The sequence below is a fragment of the Heloderma suspectum genome, chromosome 1 (genome assembly GCF_057233095.1).
Source record: "Heloderma suspectum isolate Gila_16-S chromosome 1, 16-S_ref, whole genome shotgun sequence".
Classification (NCBI taxonomy): domain Eukaryota; kingdom Metazoa; phylum Chordata; class Lepidosauria; order Squamata; family Helodermatidae; genus Heloderma; species Heloderma suspectum.
Window position 1 is genome coordinate 160,500,033 of NC_139458.1, and position 16,942 is coordinate 160,516,974.

Here is a 16,942-nt window from a genome sequence, read left to right on the forward strand (position 1 = left end):
TGAGAATGTGCATAGAACTGAAGTCTTCCAGCCTGAGCCTACATTCAAGGGTGGGCAACGTGTGATCCTCCAGATGTTGTCGGGCTGCAACTCCCATCATCCCTCACCACTGGCTCTGGCTGATGGGAGTTGTCGTCCAGTGACATCCGGAGGGCCACACGTTGCCCACCCCTGCTCTATATCTACCTACTGGGAAGTAAGCCCCACTGACTGCAGCCTTCCTTACGCATACTCAATTTCAGTCATAATAATTTTGGAAAGTTTCGGGTCTGCACGAAAGGCAGCCCCTTCCCCCTTTCCTGTCACCTCCCCCTTCCTCTTCCCTCCTATCTGCAGACCGCTCGCTTTCCCCCGTCACGCCTGTTTCCTTCCTTCCTTCCTCAACTTCTCCTAACACCGCTACTGCCCTCCGCGGGGCTCGGCCGGGAGCCAAGCGCGCGGGCGAGAAAGAGCCGCGAGGCGGCTGCCAGGTCAGGACGGCGAGCCGAGCTCCGACCGTATGGATGGCGAGCGGGGCGGGGGTGGCTCCTCTCGGCGATCGATTCATTTCGGCCCAGGCAAGCGGACTCTTGAGCCGAGTCAGCTGCGACCGAAGAAGCCGAGCGGAGCCGACGGGGCGCCTCCATCTTTGAGCAAGGGGGCGCGCGGGCAGGCGGGGGCCTCGACGCAGGTACTTTTCTGCGGAAAGCTGGGGCGGTTGGCGCTCCCTCGGGGGTCGCGGGAGCGCCGAGTGAGCGCTCGAGCTCTTCCAGCCGCCCCCTGTCAAACTCCCGCCACCGGCGGCTTCGGCTTCAGCCCGGTATTATGGCAGGTCAGCCGCCTCTCTAACGCCGCGTATCCTCCTTGTGGTGCGGGGGCTCCTGAGGCAGGCGGGGCTGGGCTGAGGGCGAAAGAAAGCAGACCCGTCTCGCCCCTTCTTCCGACCCTCGGTCAGCGAACTAGGCGGATCATTTTTTATTCCTGCCCCCACCAACAGCAGCAGCAGCCGCGGTGCACAGCGCTGTGTGTGGTGGTGACGTGAATGATCTGCCCGGCTTGGGGGTCGGTGAGTAACCAGGTTTGACGTACGTGTGTGTGTGTGTGTTTATTTTCAGTCCTTCTGCACTTCCTCTTGGCCGCGCCGCCTGTGTGGGCGGGAGAAGCCACACAGCTCTGTTTCCTCGTGTCAGGCGTATTAAAGCAGAGGTGGCCATGCATCAAGCCTGTGGGATCTACTTTGGTTTTTGGGGTTTGCTGGAAGCCCCAAAGCCCAACCCACCAGAGGCAGGTGCAAAATAATGGGGTGGTCGCGGGTGGAGTGAAGTACAATGTTGGCTAAGAGTGCGGAGCCAACTATCTACTGCCACTCATTAGCCATAGACTGGAATGACCCGCATATACAGATCTGTATCTGAGTTACTATAGTTCATGGATTCCAACATAGTTCTAAAACTGGCCAGCAGAGCTGCACAAAGACCTAGTCAAGGCAACTATTTTACAAGTGGAGAACCTGGAAGCTGGGAGTGAAGTGACAGCTGACCATGGCAAGGAATTATTTTTAGTTTTTACTTGGCACTTGCTATTGTTAAATTACTGGGAGTCAGAAGCCCTTGCTGCAAGTCTCTTAGAGATGTACTAGTAGGTCCTGATTTATCTTCTGCCCACCCCTGTATTAAAGAGCTCTCTCTCTCTTACTGCATAGTTAATCTATGGAATTCACTGCCACAAGACATGGCGATGACAACTAGTTTAGGTGGTTTAAAAACACGTTTACACAAACACATTGAGAATTGGTCTGTCAATGGCTGTTAGCCTGATGGCTATATAGAATCTCCAAATTCAGAAGCACTGTGCTGCTGAATGCCAGCAGCTGGGAAGGAACAGCACAAGATGGGTATTGCATTCTTATCATGTATGTGGGCTTCCCAAAGACATCTGGTTAGCCACAGTGGGAAACAGAATGCTAGACTAGTTGAACCTTTGGTGTGATCCAACATGACTCTTCTTACATTGTATTGTTTTCCCTATTGTTTATTTTGGAATATAAATTCTTCAAGGGCAGGGACCTGTATATTTACTGAATTACAGAAGCAAATAGACATCATATAACTTGATTATGCTGTATAAATTTATTTAGCAAATTTATATCCTGCCTTTCCACTAAAATAGCACTGGGGGTGGTTATCAATAAAATGCAGAAAAATTACAAAGTTATAATTAAAACATTAAAACTCACCAATTAAAAACAGGTCCAATAAAAACACACAAATAAAAAAGACAAACACATGCCAATAAGAAATAACTTAACTAATAAAATAAAATAACAATAAGAAATAATAAGTTCAGTGTCTTAACCACTAAGCCACCGCGGTCACTTAAGAAATAACAGCACCTACCAAATCACTAAAAAACAACAACCCAAACCCTGATTTAATAGCAAATTACTTTAGATGCTAAAAGTCTGCCTGAATAAAAATGCTATTGCCTGCTAGGATAAGGATAAAAGAGATGGAGCTCGCCTGGCCTCCCAAAGCCTGAGAGTAGCCACAGAGAAGGTCCTCTCTCAGTCCCATCAAATGTACCTCTGATGGTGATGGGACTGAGAGATGGGCCTCTCCCAAAGATTTTAAAACCCAGGCAGGCTCATACAAAAGAATATGGTCTTTCAAATAGTCTGATCCCAAGCCATATTAGGCTTTGTAGGTTATAACGATCTCTTTGAATTGTGCCCAGAAACAGACTGGTAGCCAGTAAAACTGTTTTCACAAGGGAGTCTTCTTACAGCTAACTAGTATGGTCAGTAGCATGGCTGCAGTATTCATAACAGGAGCCTAGGTTAACTTGCACCCAGTGTTAATACAGACACACCAAAATGTCACATATGAATATATAGTGAATCAAGCCATTGGTCTATAGCTTCATATTGTCTCTCTTGACCAGTAGTATCTTTCTAGGGTATCAGGTAGACATCATTCCCAGTCCTGTTACCTGAGAGCCTTTTGTAGGTGATGATGGTGATGTATCTTGGATTTTCTACATGCAAAGCATGTTCTGTACCATTGAGCTACAACCCCGTTCATCAAGAAAGCAATCCAAGACACAAGCTAGAGATCAAGTAAATTCATGGCAGAGACGTCGAAGAACATGTAGAGCAGATAACTCTTCTGTTTTGCTGTAAAATCTCAGTGAAAAAAATGCAGCCAACATAATGGTTGGTACAGAAGAGCTGTGTTGCCCTGGATGTATTGTATATAGATCCATGTTGGGAAGCAGCAGCGCCTTATCATGCCTATGCAGTGAATCTGGTGTGGGGCTTCTGAAATTTTGTACAGTTTTGAAACTTTGATAGGGGAAGGCTCAGGTAAGCATTGCTTGGCCTAGCAGAGAATCCATTGCTGAATATTTCATCATCATCTATTACATTTCTATACCGCCCAATAGCCAAAGCTGTCTGGGCAGTTCACAAAGATTAAAAAACTGTTAAAATACGTTATACCTAGTATAAAAACTACTTATATACAAACATATAAACAGACAGCACACACACAGACACACATATATCTAAACACTTTTAAACAATAAAAACAATCCAGGATGTGATTAAAACAATATCATATATTGCCATATACCTGAGAGAAGAGGATGATCTTAACCTGGTGCTGAAAAGGTAACAATGTTGGCGCCAGGCGGGCCTCAATAACTGGAGGGCCACCACTGAGAAGGTCCCCTCCCTTGTTGCCACCTCCTGAGCCTCCCTCAGAGGAGGCACCCAGAGGAGGGCCTTAGATACTGAAGGTAGGTTCATGCTGGGAGAGGTGCTCCATCAAGTATTGCGTCCCCGAGCTGTGTAAGGCTATGGCTAAATAAAGTTTGTTTTCCTTTTTACACATTGCAAGGAACTGAAGATCAAGCCACTGCAAAAAGAAGAGGGGGGAACCTAATTTAGGAGGACTAGAGAGAAGTTCTCTTAGAAAGATCATTGTATGAGCCTTATTGGCAGAGGCTTCTGTCAAGCTAATCAGTATGTCTAAGCCCCACTGGCATCAATATGTATACCACCAACTCAGTCCCATTGCTTCCAATGACATTTTTTTTTTTAAGTGTAAACCAAAAAGTTAGATCAGCCTTCCCCAAGCAGGTGCCCCTCAGGTGTGCTGGGCTACCACTTGCAGTATTCCCCGGTGAACATGGCTGGTTGGGGGATGCTTGAGATGTACCCCAACACATCTGAAGGGCACCCAGTTGGGGAAGGCTAGGTTAGACTGTGAGACAGAGAACTCTGTATTCAGGTCTCCTGTGGCCACACATGAGAGAGCCAGGACTGACGGTGTCAAGCGCACATCCCTGAGCTTACTTCCATATAATGTAAGGAAAGACCCTTAAGAGAGGCCCCCATATTCATTGATGAAAGAATGCTGTTCAGAATATAATACAGTTTGAAAAGAAGGTTGCTAAGGACTCTTAACATTCTACTTACCCCAAAGAAGGAGCTGGCTCCCGATCTTCCCAGCCTTAAAAAAGGACTTTACAACCCCACCATGTACCTCTTAATAAGAGTTCAGTGCCTTCCTTTTCTTTTTCAACTCTGCTTCCATTTATTTCCATCAGAGTCCATGCAGGGCCTCAGTCCAATATAGTTTCTGGAGGGAGATATTCAGCTGAGCTTAATTCCAGGATGACCCACCCTCAAGTTTCTTTAAATATAAACTAATATTCTCATGCATATAGGTTGCTTAGATCTTAAAAGTGCAACCAGTTGTTCATTATCAACATTGGCCTGCAACTATCTGTTCTCTTGGTAAGCATTAGCTACCCTGCATTGCAGTAACACCTGATGCTTGTTATAGATGACTCTGGACTTGATGTACCTTATACAAACATAGTAAAGAATGCATTAAGAAGTGGCTCTTAGTGTCAATAATGAAAATAAAGTCTATGTCCCAGTTACTTGGTGAACTTTTCAGATTGGAGATGGTTATAAACATTATAGTCTGGTAACTCTGGCACTGAATTATACCAACCTATAATCCTCGCCTGATAGCCATGATAGTGCGGTCACTGGACTTGAGCCGGACAGCCTAGAGAGTGAAGGCAAGTGGGCCTTAGGAAGCATTACTAACAACAAAGCTAGCGGAGATAACAGTATTCCAGCTGAGCTATTTAAGATCCTAAAAGATGATGCTGTTGAAGTGCTGCACTCAATATGCCAACAAATTTGGAACACTCAACAGTGACCACAAGACTGGAAAAGGTCAGTTTACATTCCAATTCCAAAGAAGGGCAATGCCAAAGAGTGTTCAAACTACCGTACAATTGCGCTCATTTCACATGCCAGCAAGGTTACACTCAAAATCCTACAAGCTAGGCTTCAGCAGCATGTGAACCAAGAACTACCGGAAGTACAAGCTGGGTTTCGAAGAGGCAGAGGAACTAGAGATCAAATCGCCAACATTCGCTGCATCATGGAGAAAGCAAGAGAATTCAAGAAAAACATATATTTCTGCTTCATTGACTACCCTAAAGCCTTTGATTGTGTGGATCACAACAAACTCTCGCAATTCTTCAAGAGATGGGAGTACCAGAACACATTACCTGTCTCCTGAGAAACCTGTACGAGGGCCAAGAAGCAACAGTCAGAACCGGACATGGAACAACCGATTGGTTCAAAATTGGGAAAGGAGTATGACAAGACTGTATATTGTCGCCCTGCTTATTTAACTTATATGCAGAGTACATCATGAGAAATGCCGGGTTGGATGAATCACAGGTCGGAATTAAGATTGCCGGGAAAATTATCAACAACCTCAGATACGCAGGCGATACCACCCTAATGGCGGAAAGCAAAGAAGATCTAAAGAGCCTCTTATTGAGGGTGAAAGAGGAGAGTGCAAAAGCTGGTTTGAAATTCCACATTAAAAAAACGAAGATCATGGCATCTGGCCCCATCACTTCCTGGGGTATAGAAGGGGAAGGAATGGAAGCAATGACAGATTTTATTTTCTTGGACTCCAAGATCACCGCAGACGGTGACCGTAGCCATGAAATTAAAAGACGCTTGCTCCTTGGGAGGAAAGCTACGGCAAACCTAAACAGCATAGTAAGAAGCAGAGACATCACCTTGCCAACAAAGGTCCGTCTAATCAAAGCTATGGTTTTCCCAGTAGCAATGTATGGCTGTGAGAGCTGGACTATAAGGAAGGCTGAGCGCCGAAGAATCGATGCTTTCCAACTGTGGTGCTGGAGAAGACTCTTACGAGTCCTCTGGACTGCAATGAGGTCAAATCAGTCAATCCTAAAGGAAATCAACCCTGAGTGCTCATTGGAAGGACAGATGCTGAAGCTCAAATATTTTGGCCATCTAATATGAAGAGAAAACTCCCTGGAAAAGACCCTGATGCTGGGAAAGATTGAAGGCAAAAGGAGAAGGGGATAGCAGAAGATGAGATGGCTAGATAGCATCACCAATGCAATGAATATGAACCTGAGCACACTCCGGGAGAGAGCGCAGGACAGGAAGGCCTGGCATGCTATGATCCATGGGGTCACGAAGAGTTGGACACGACTTAACGACTGAACAACAACGTCATCCTCGCTTGTTCAAAATATATGTAGTATTCATCCCCATTCAAAGGATGTATATTTATGGAGAACCCAGCCCCTAACATTCTATCACACTCTGGCCAGTACAGAGGTAAACAAGCCTTGATTCTTACTGGCTGGAAATGCCAGAGAAACAGAATAGGTAACTGTATCTCTATTTGTACCTTTTTACTTTCTCTTACGAATGACTCTCATTCTTCGCTCTGGAATAAGTATACTGCTGCACTGGGACAGCATAAAGGCAAGGGCAAAACCTGCTGTTGTTGGATGGCTCATCTGTCGACACTGGGGAATGCTTAAATCTCCTTCACCCTCTGGAGTGCAAGAGATGACCAGTAGTTAAATTTATTTATTTATTTATTTATTTGATTTATACCCTACCTTTCTACCAAAGAAATTAGTCAAGGCAGCTTACAATAATAAGAACCAGAATTTTAAAAATAAAAACGTAATTAAAAAAATGATAAAACAAATACAGTAAAAGCACAATTTAAAACACAACAATAAAAGAACAGCACCCAACCGAACCGGCCAGCTTACATGCGAATGGCCTGCTTGCATAAAAACGTATTTGGCTCCCTCTCAGTTGTCTTTCCGCTGGCAAGCAATCAAGCCTCTCTCAGCAGGGAGTTCCAAAGCCTAGCAGCAGCCACTGAGAAGCCCCTCTGTTGCATCCTCACCAAACACACCTCTGATGGTGACAGTGTCAGGAATGATTCTGAGCGTATGGAGATAGCAGTTTAGACTCAGAAGGGGAACAGCCAGAACTGGGGGAGGCATCTTCCTGAGCGAGTTCAGATATGGATAGGCGTGCTTCTCAGGATGCTAACACACAGATGGCTAGGCCTGAAGCACTCTCCCTTTCCCTCCTCCGTGAGAACTGAGGAGGAGGAGAGTGCGGGGTGTGACCTGAGGGATGCTAGACTGCAGCGCAGAGCAAAGAGGGAAAAGTTAGAGGCGGAGTCTCAGATGTTCGACCCGGTTGGCTATGCATGAGGGTCGATGTAGGAGAGCATCACTGGAAGGGAGGGCATCCCTCCCTAAGTTATTCTAGCCAGCAAGTTTCAAACTGCTGGCAACATCATAGCACCCATTTGGATTCCCTGGTGCCATTTGTAAATGTGTGAAGCAGCTGTATTCCTTTGTAGCCTTCAAAGAGTCTTTGAGATTTTGCATCTGTAATGAGCCTGTTGATAGTGAATTAAAGGCGTGAGACTGAAGCCTCTCGTGTGTGTGCGTGAGGAAGAGGGGGGCCAAGGGAACATGACAGCTTGCCAGCAGTTTGACCCCTTCTTAAACCCAACTTTTCCATTCCCCTTCTATACTTGTTTTCATCAGTCAAACGTCTAAGCTCCGCTTCTAACTTTTCCCTCTTTGCTCTGCGCTGCAGTCTAGCATCCCTCAGGTCACACCCCACACTCTCCCCCCTCCTCCTCCTGGGTTCTCACGGAGGAGGGAAAGGGAGGGGGCTTCAGGCCCAGCCATCTGTGTGTTAGTATCATGAGAAGCATGCCTATCCATATCTGAACTCGCTTGGGAAGATGCCTCCTCCGGTTCTGCCTGTTCCCCTTCTGAATCTGAACTGCTAATTGCTATCTCCATGCACTCAAAATCAATCCTGACAGACAGTACTGAGAAAAAGGCTTCCCTAGAAGATCTTAAAACCCAGGTAGGCTCATATGGGAGAAGGCAGTCTTTCAGGTAGCCTGGTCCCAAGCCGTATAGGACTGCATAGGTCATAAACAGCATTTTGAATTGTGCCTGGAAACAGACTGGTGGCCAGCGAAGCTGCTATAATAAGAGAGTCAGATGCTCTATATAACTGGCCCTGATCAGCAATCTGGGTGTAGCATTCTAGACCAGTTGCAGTTTCCAAATAGTTTTCAAAGGCAGCTCCACATAGAGCACATTACAGTAGTCTAAATGAGGTGTAACTATGGCATGAGTGACTGTTACCAGATCAGATATCTCTAGGAATGGGTGCAGGGTTGTGTGTTTTTTAAGTATATGGTGCGTTGGCCTCAGCTGTGCAGACACATTCCTGGCCATCGCTGAAACCTGGGCATCCAGGTTCAGAGCGGAGTCTAGGAGTACATCCAAATGCGAGCATGAGTCTTCAGGGGGAGTGTAACCCCATCTAGCCCATGTTGAGTCCCTATTCCCTGATCTGTCTTTCAGCTAATCAGGAACACCCTTGTATTGTCTGGATTAAGCTTTAATTTGTTCACGCTCATCCAGTCCATTACAGTCATCAGGCACCAGTTTAGAACTAGAAGCAGTTCCTTGGATTAAGATGGAAAGGAGAGATAGAGTTGGGTGTCATTAGCATACTGGTAGCACTGAACTTCAAAACTCTAGACAACCTTTCCCAGCAGTTTCATGTATATGTTAAACAGGATGGGGAACAGGATGGAACCCTGGGGGACACCACAGGGCCACTGCACTGAACAGGACTCCCCCAGCACCACCTTCTAAAATTTCCTCTTCAAAAAGGATCAGAGCCACTGTATAACAGTGCCTTCAAATCTCATCTCAGATACCTCAGAAGGAATACCATGGTCAGTGGTATCAAAAGCCACTGAGAGGTCCGGCAGAATAAACAGGGACACACTCGCTCTGCCCACTTCCTGGTGTAGATTGTCCACCAAGGTGAACAAAGCAGTCTCTGCCCCATAACCAGGCCTGGAGCCACATTAATTTAGGTAATCTGCCTCATCCAGAAATCCCTGGATCTGAGAAGCCACAGAGTATTCCAGCCCCATGGCCATGAATGGAATATTGGGAGATTGGTCTGAAATTATCCAATATGGTGGGGTTTAGGAAGCAGGATTTTAAACGGATGTCTTACCGCTACCTCTTTTATCCATGATGGAATCACACCTTGTCATAAAGAGTTGTTCACCACTACCCTTACCCGCTCAGTCAGTTACCCTGGCCACTTTTATAAGTTTCTTGTACTCACCACTTAGTAAACAACCACAACAAAACTCAGGAGCCAGGTTCAGTAGGTGAAGGAGGAAAAGAGAACCTCCTGATTTGGCAGAGGCATTCCTTACCTCTTACCTGGGGCCTGGAAGTTGTATTTTTTGTGGGAGATACAAAAGGTTGGACTTTGCTCTGCTTGAGGCAATAGCTTAGATCAGTAATGGATTGGAGGGTAGAACTGAGGTTTTCAAGAACTCTCCCTTCTCACTTGTCAAACTTGACGCCTTTTTCCTAGTGATTCATGATCACATGTGAATGCAAATGTATGATGATTTCAGTTCCATAAAGACTGGATTTTATTTAACTACGGGGTAAGCGTGATAATGGTAAAATAACTAATTTATGTAATAGATGTAAACAATAATAGACAAATATGCTTGATATTAATTTGAATGCTGAGAACTGCAGAAATAACTTCAAGTATCTTTACTCTTTAGACATTTGAAGTTAGTTATACCAGTAGTGTTACGAACACGTCGATGCCATGGCAACAGCATATTCAAGTAAGTATCAAACAACAGAGATCTGTAGAATTGGTTCAGACTGAGTGCATTATATTTGTAATATTTAGTACACTGTACTCTGTATTTTGGCAGAAATGGCATGGTTTGAACATTGAAACCTGAGGCTTTAGGAGAAAGAATAATTCTTACGCTGTTATATTAGTTAGACTAGAGATAAGAATCGTAGTAGCTGTGACTATTGGAACCTTATATCTGCATCCTTCTTAATTAAAAAGATAATCATCTGTTATAGATGTGGTTTATGCTGCCACTAGGAAAACTTTTATTTTAAAATCAGGCTCACAGAATTGGTGCTGGAAAAATTCTTATTTCTTCATCACTCATTAGAAGGCAAAATAATGTGATCTTCATTCTTCATTTGAACTTTTGATGGATGATAGAATGTGTTAAACAAATCCTTATTGAGCAATATGCAGTGAACTTCCTTGCTGCTTTTAAGCAGCAAAGGTTTCTGTAAGTGCTGCAAGTGCAGAGGGCTGCAGAATTCTTCAACCAGTTGTTATGGTGGTGACTTGATTGTGTACATTCCCCCTCTATGAAGTCACTGCATCATGTAACATAAATGGGGATTACTGGCAAAATGTGTCCGCTTCTACATGTTTTCAAGGATGTGGGCCAATTTTATCAGTATTTGATATTGTTATATTAACTGGATAGGATCATTGTTAAGATAATGATTTCAGTTTTGTTAAAATGAATATGCAGAATGGAGTTAAAAAGCTGTATTTAGTTGTGCTCAAACTGATACTTGATTTTAAGAACGTCAGTTTATAACATTTGGTATGATTCATAACAAAGTTTCTAATGTGTGATAAAAGTATGGAATAGTTTCCTTTGCTGTGTTTTATTATATATTAAAACTAGTGATCCCCTAAATTAATGTGATTTTATCTGAATAATGAAGTTTTACTATAACATGCAATGGGACTGCTGGTAGAACAAAATAGATTCATAGGGAAATAAAAGTGACTTGGGTCAGCATCACTACCCATTTGTGCACTGATTCGAAGAAACTTCCCTGCCAAAGAGATAAGCTACTTGAAAAATTAGCTTGTCTCTTCCGTATGAGGAATGGCTAGCAAAGCCCCAGTGTGGGCATGGTTCTGTTATACATGCACATAATGCTAGTTTCTGTAATGACCAAGGTTGTGATCTAAACATATGGAGCTGGATCCAGATAAAGTCATGTTCCACCTACCCCCTTCTGAAGGTGTTTTTCTAGATTCATCCCTTGATGTATAACTGAAATACACATTTATGAATGATTATATAAAAACTTGATAAGCTACTGAAGAGTATCTTTCCTTAAATTAAGAACTTCTAGGTAAAATAATCTTGTAATGAAAGGGGAAGAACAGTAAGCAGATATAAAACCTTGCTAAGCAACACAGTTGCTAAGGATTGGTTTCTTCTTGAATTTTTGCAGAAAATGCACAAACATGTAGATAAAAAATGTGTTCCATGGGGTATATCTGTCTGACATCGATAAAAATCTGAAAGGTAAGAAAAGCTGTATCATGCCATTTCTGTTTTCAAGAATTTTTTATCATGTACTATTTGGCTTAAAACATTGATTAAGTAAATTACTTGTTGAAATTTTACGATTCCAAAGACACGACACTGGTGTGTGGTGGTGTTTTTCCCAATGGTTTCTACTTCTTTCCTAGATAGCTATAGCTGGGATTAAGTGACCGGATTCATATGATCACCACAGCCTACCATGACTTACTTAAGCCACAGTGGTTTGCGGCGCATGCCAGTGACCATTTAGAATATTCAGTCCCTGGTGGGGGGTTACCATGGTTTGTCATGTCTTCTGAACCTGGGCGGCAAGGGTTGTTTGAGGGTTAAACAACTCTCAAATAACCCATGGTCTGTTGTAGAGTTATTTGAAGGTTGTTTAACCCTCAAACATCCCCTGCTGTCTGGGTTTGGGCAGCACCACAAACCACGGCAGCGGGTCACTGGGATTGAATATCATAGTGGCCACTGGCATGAGCCACAACCACCATGGCTTAAATAAGCCGCAGTGGGCTGCAGTGATCATGTAAACTGGCCCAGAGAGGCTCATATGCAAATACAAAGCACATCCAAATGCACACAGGGAGATAGCTAATGGTTCCTTCCAACAGCAGGTCCTTGCACCAAACTGAGTGCTAGTCTGAGTCTGGTAGGCTTTCGGTGGCACATTGGGGGCTGGCACTGGAATGACAAAGCTGAAAAATCGCTGTGTATACAGGATACTATTCATATTACTTTGGATCCTGGTCAATGGATGTGCACTTTTTGGGAAAAAACTAAGACAAATAATTTCTATTGCAAATTATTTTCCTGCTGAAAAATAAACATCTGGTTTATTTAGACAGGATGGTTGAAACTATAATACAAATTATTTAGTTCTTTTTTTAGAGAGAGACAGGTAGCTAGTCCTGTTCTACAAGTTTCAAATGTACCACGTAGACTAGTAAAGCTTTCCAGCAGTTTGATCCACCCTTTTACACAACTAGCATAAGGGAAATAAGAAATTCCTGGAGTAAGAATATATATAAACTTACTTTTGAAGTGTCACTCCCAACTGTTTGAAATGATAGTACATGATGAAGCTAATGCAAATTGCACAAACATTAATGATAGTGACCAACATTAGACATATAAGTTAGAAATAGGCAGTGTTAGCTGGTGCACATCTTCAGGGGCAGGAAAAAATAGTTCTGTCATGTTCCGTTTTTACGAAACACAGAAAAGAGGGGGAAAGTTGATTCCTGAAGGCACTAATGCATGAATAAAGGCTTGCTACAATGAGAGACTGAATATTTATTATCTGTGTCATTATGTTCTTCTTGTTTAGCCCAGTAACCATTCTAGTGAATTCAGTGGTTGAGGGTCTATCAGTTTGGAAATGGAACAAGGCCACCCAAAATAAGGTAGTGACGTCTATATGCTTTGGGGATGCCCTAGGTATGCAGAAGTACACAAGTTTATGAATGAAAAAGATGACATTAAAAAAAATTAAAATATATATATTTTTAATCTGCCCAGTAACCAACATTATCTGGGTGGATTACAAACAGTTAAAAGACTAAAATACCATACAAACAGTTAAAATATATAATGCAATACAAATATTTAAAAGAATACAATACAGTACAATACAATACAAACAGCACAGGAATAGATAAAACAGCCATAAAAACCTGGAACTTGGTCTCTCGTTTCTGAACCATCTTCAGAGGTAGTCCCTCATACAACACATTGCAGTAATCCAAAAACTCTGTGATGGGAACCTGTGAGCTTATAGAAGGTTGATGGTAGTTGAGCCTACAGGGAAACTGCAGGGAGATCAGAAGTCAGACAGACTGCACGAGTACCAATCAAATCTATGATTGAGAGCAGTTTGACACAGATTATTTGTGGATCAATTGAAAACAACCCCCTTCCCACTGGACAGCAGAGAAAAGTAATTGACCTACTGAAGCCCCACCCAGTTTATAGTAAGTGTCCTGGAGGAAGGGATTAAAGTTGTAGGATCCCTCTAGAAATGTGTGACACCCCCACCCCCCAGCAGTATATAGCACAGTAGGGGAACATCAGAGGGCGAGGATGACAAAAAAGTGTCCTTTATCCCTTCCCTACTTCTGAAACTCTTCCTCCTCCTTCCCACCACCCCAGCCTGAACAGCACTACAAGGCTCCTGATCAAGGCTTCTTGGAACCATAAACAGGAGCACTCCTCTTAGGGTGTGGAGAAACACTGCAGTGTTGTGTTACAGGTCCCACTCGGACATTCTGAGAGTTGGTTGCACTATAAAACACATGAAACATACAGTGAAATAATTACTGATTATGGGGAGAAGTACCCTAATTCTAGCAAAACAGAAAAATATGATAGCCTGTAATCAAGGCAAAATATATCGGTGTAAATAATTAGGAAAATCAAACTGATGAATAGCATAACAAGGATCACAAGTGTCAATTTAAAGTTCTGAAAGTCAGTTTTATAGTTTTCTATAGACTTGTGACTCAATTATTATTTTGCTTCACTACTGCACTATAGTATATTTTATATGGTATACAAGGAATATTTTATTTATAGACAAAAATTGATTTTGAGGAGGCTTAAGTCCTACCATGTTGTGTTTATATTGATCTTATAGTGATAAAAAACTGCATGCTGGCATGCTTTTCCAAATTCTTTGGAGTGCTTCATTTCTGATGGCATTGTGTCTTATTGTTTCCATGCAGCATGCATAGTGGACTTGACACATTGCACTCTGTCAATGTTGCTAATAAAATTGTACTGCCCATTTCTACTTCAAGCCAAGTATTTACTGTCTATATACTTCATAGTCCTGCCCTAACTGTGCTGTAGTTTCTGCTTTATTATCAGGCTTATCTGTATTAGGTTAGGTTTTTGTTTTGCTTTTGTTATCATGATATATATGCTGCTGGCTTTGAGTGCAACATTTGGGAAATACCTTAATTATAAAATAGGTCTCTGTATTTGTGCGTGAATGTAAGCTCAAATAGGTTTGGTGGCAAAGTCAGAAAATCTTAGTCTCCTGTGGCCCTTGACACTCATTATTTTTGTGTTTTTAGGAGACAGTTGTCATCTTAGCGTGATGCCATGAAGCTTGCCAGAGTTGAGCCGTTATTTTAACTTTAGAAGGTTATTGGCAAGTATGAAAGTAATCCTGCAAAATAGCTGGTACTTTGTACAGTTTCCTTAGCAAAATATGGTGCTATCAGTATGTTAAAGCAAAACATAATCAGTTCAGTTTTTTCTGTCAAATCAAGGCCAGATATGATATATAAGATGCATGACATGTATCCTGATATTTTTCTTTAATGCAAAGTGTAGGGGGATCCAAATTTGATCAGAACGGTGGTTGTGTGTGTGTGTGCGTGCACACGCTCACATGCACATTTGCTTAAACATGCACTTCTTCCTACTGCCACTCCTCTAGTCACATTCAGGACCTCCCATTCCAGCAGCTGCATTCCTTGGGGCTGGGGTGGGGGCGTTACAACCTTCACATGTCCCCTGCACCAAATCTACCAAGATATATTTATGGTCAGTCACTGCTAGCTCAGATCTCATCAGTTTATACTTGAAATTGGGATTTTTTACCCCAAAGTGCATCACTTTATAGTTGCTTACAGTGAACCATATTTACCATTTTGATGCCTATTCTTTCAGTTTGAAGATACCCTTTTGGAGTTCCTAACAATCCTTTTTTTGTTTTAACCACCCTAAATACTTTGGTGTCATCAGCAAACCTGGCCACCTCACTGCTCCCTCCTTATTCCAGATCATTTATGAATAAGTTGAAAAGCATTGGTCCTGGTATAGATCCTTGTGGGATCCCATTCTTGACATCCCTCCTTTGGGAGAATTTACTATTTATTCCTACTCTCTACTTTCTGTTCTTTAGCCAGTTACTGATCCATAAGAGGACTTCTTCTCTTATTCCGTGACTGCTAAGTTTGCTCAAGAGTCTTTGGTGAGGAACTTTGTCAAAACCTTTTGGAAGTCCAAGTAAACAATGTCTACTGGATCACCCTTGTCCACATGTTTATTGACTCTCTCAAAGAACTCTAAAAGGTTAGTGAGACTGGACTTACCTTTGAGGTAACCATGTTGATTCTTTTTCAGCAGAGCTTGTCCTTCTATATGCTTACTAATTTTATCTTTAATAATGCTGTCAACCAGTTACTCAGAACAGATGTTAAGCTAACCGGCCTGTAATTTCCAAGATCACCCCTGGATCCCTTTTTAAAAATTGGGATTACATTGGCCATTCTCCAGTCCCCTGGTACAGTTGTTGATCTTAGGAACATGTTACTTTTTTTTGTTAGAAGATTTGCAATTTCACATTTGAATTCTTTAAGAATGGATACCATCTAGGCCTGGTGATTTATTAGCTTTCCATTTGTCAAAAAGGTCAAGGGCTTTGTGTTCTGTCACCATTATTTCTCTCAGTTCCTCAGATGCTCTTTCTGAAAACATCAGTTCAGGCACAGGTATCTGTCCTACATCTTCTGCAGATGAAGACAGATGAAAATAATTCATTCAGCTTCTCTGCAACCTCGTTATCCTTCTTTAGTACTCCTGCTAAACTCCTGGTTTCCTGCTTCTGATGTAGTTAGAGAATTCTTTATTGTTGGTCTTGATGTCGTTAGTGACATGTTCCCCAAAATGCTTTTTTTGCAGCTCTTATTGTCTACTTGCATTTCCTTTGTGCAAGTTTGTGTTCCTTTTTTTCTCTCATTTGGGCAAGACTTCCATTTTCTGAAGGACGCCTTCTTTTCTCTAATAGAGTCCTTGACACTGCTCATTAATCATGGACTTGGTGCTACCTATCCTGACCTGGATCATATTACACTGGTCTTCTAGCAGCTTTACCTGTTGCCAGTTTGTTTCTGGATTCAATCCAAGGTGCTGTTTTTGACTCTTAAAGCCCTAAGCAGCCTGTAACCAGAAAATCTCAAAAATTATCCTACCTTATGAGCCTTGTGACTACTTTGTTCATCATTGCATTTCCTTGCCATCAGAAATACAGCACGTGAGTACCCAAGATAAGGCCTTTTCACTGATGACACGTAAGATGTGGAACGGTTTCCCACCTTGAAAGGTCTACCTTGCTCCTTCATTTCTGCTTTTAGACAGAATATTGTTTTATTTCAACAAGCTTTTGTAGATTTCATCCTTAGATTTTTTTTTATGCTGCTACTGCCTTCTTCTATTTTAACTCCTTTAGTCTTTTTTAAAGATAGTTGTTGGTTTTTATTGATATTCTTTGTTTTTATCTTGGTGTACTTTTTATTTTTATTGTACACCACTTGAATATTTGTTAG

The 16,942-nt window shown here is 42.4% G+C and overlaps 1 protein-coding gene across 48 annotated transcripts in view; it reads left to right on the plus strand.

Annotated features, from left to right (window-relative positions):
* The first annotated feature begins 555 nt into the window (after positions 1–555).
* The window catches only part of SLC35F5 (solute carrier family 35 member F5), a 46,163-nt gene continuing 29,776 nt past the window's right edge, over positions 556–16,942 (plus strand). For 2 of the 48 annotated variants that reach the window (XM_084808587.1, XM_084808711.1), the window contains exons 1-5: positions 556–670; positions 10,002–10,067; positions 11,515–11,588; positions 12,937–13,012; positions 14,684–14,772. Coding sequence is in view for 26 of the 48 variants with exons in the window: in XM_084808543.1 (XP_084664669.1) it covers positions 16,592–16,650 (59 nt within the window). In the remaining 22 variants the exon portion in view is untranslated. Of the gene's footprint in view, positions 812–976; positions 1,046–10,001; positions 10,068–11,514; positions 11,589–12,936; positions 13,013–14,683; positions 14,773–15,519; positions 15,690–16,404; positions 16,651–16,942 lie in introns of all 48 variants that reach the window. The other 46 variants (XM_084808543.1, XM_084808484.1, XM_084808468.1 and 43 more) reach the window with 46 other exon arrangements.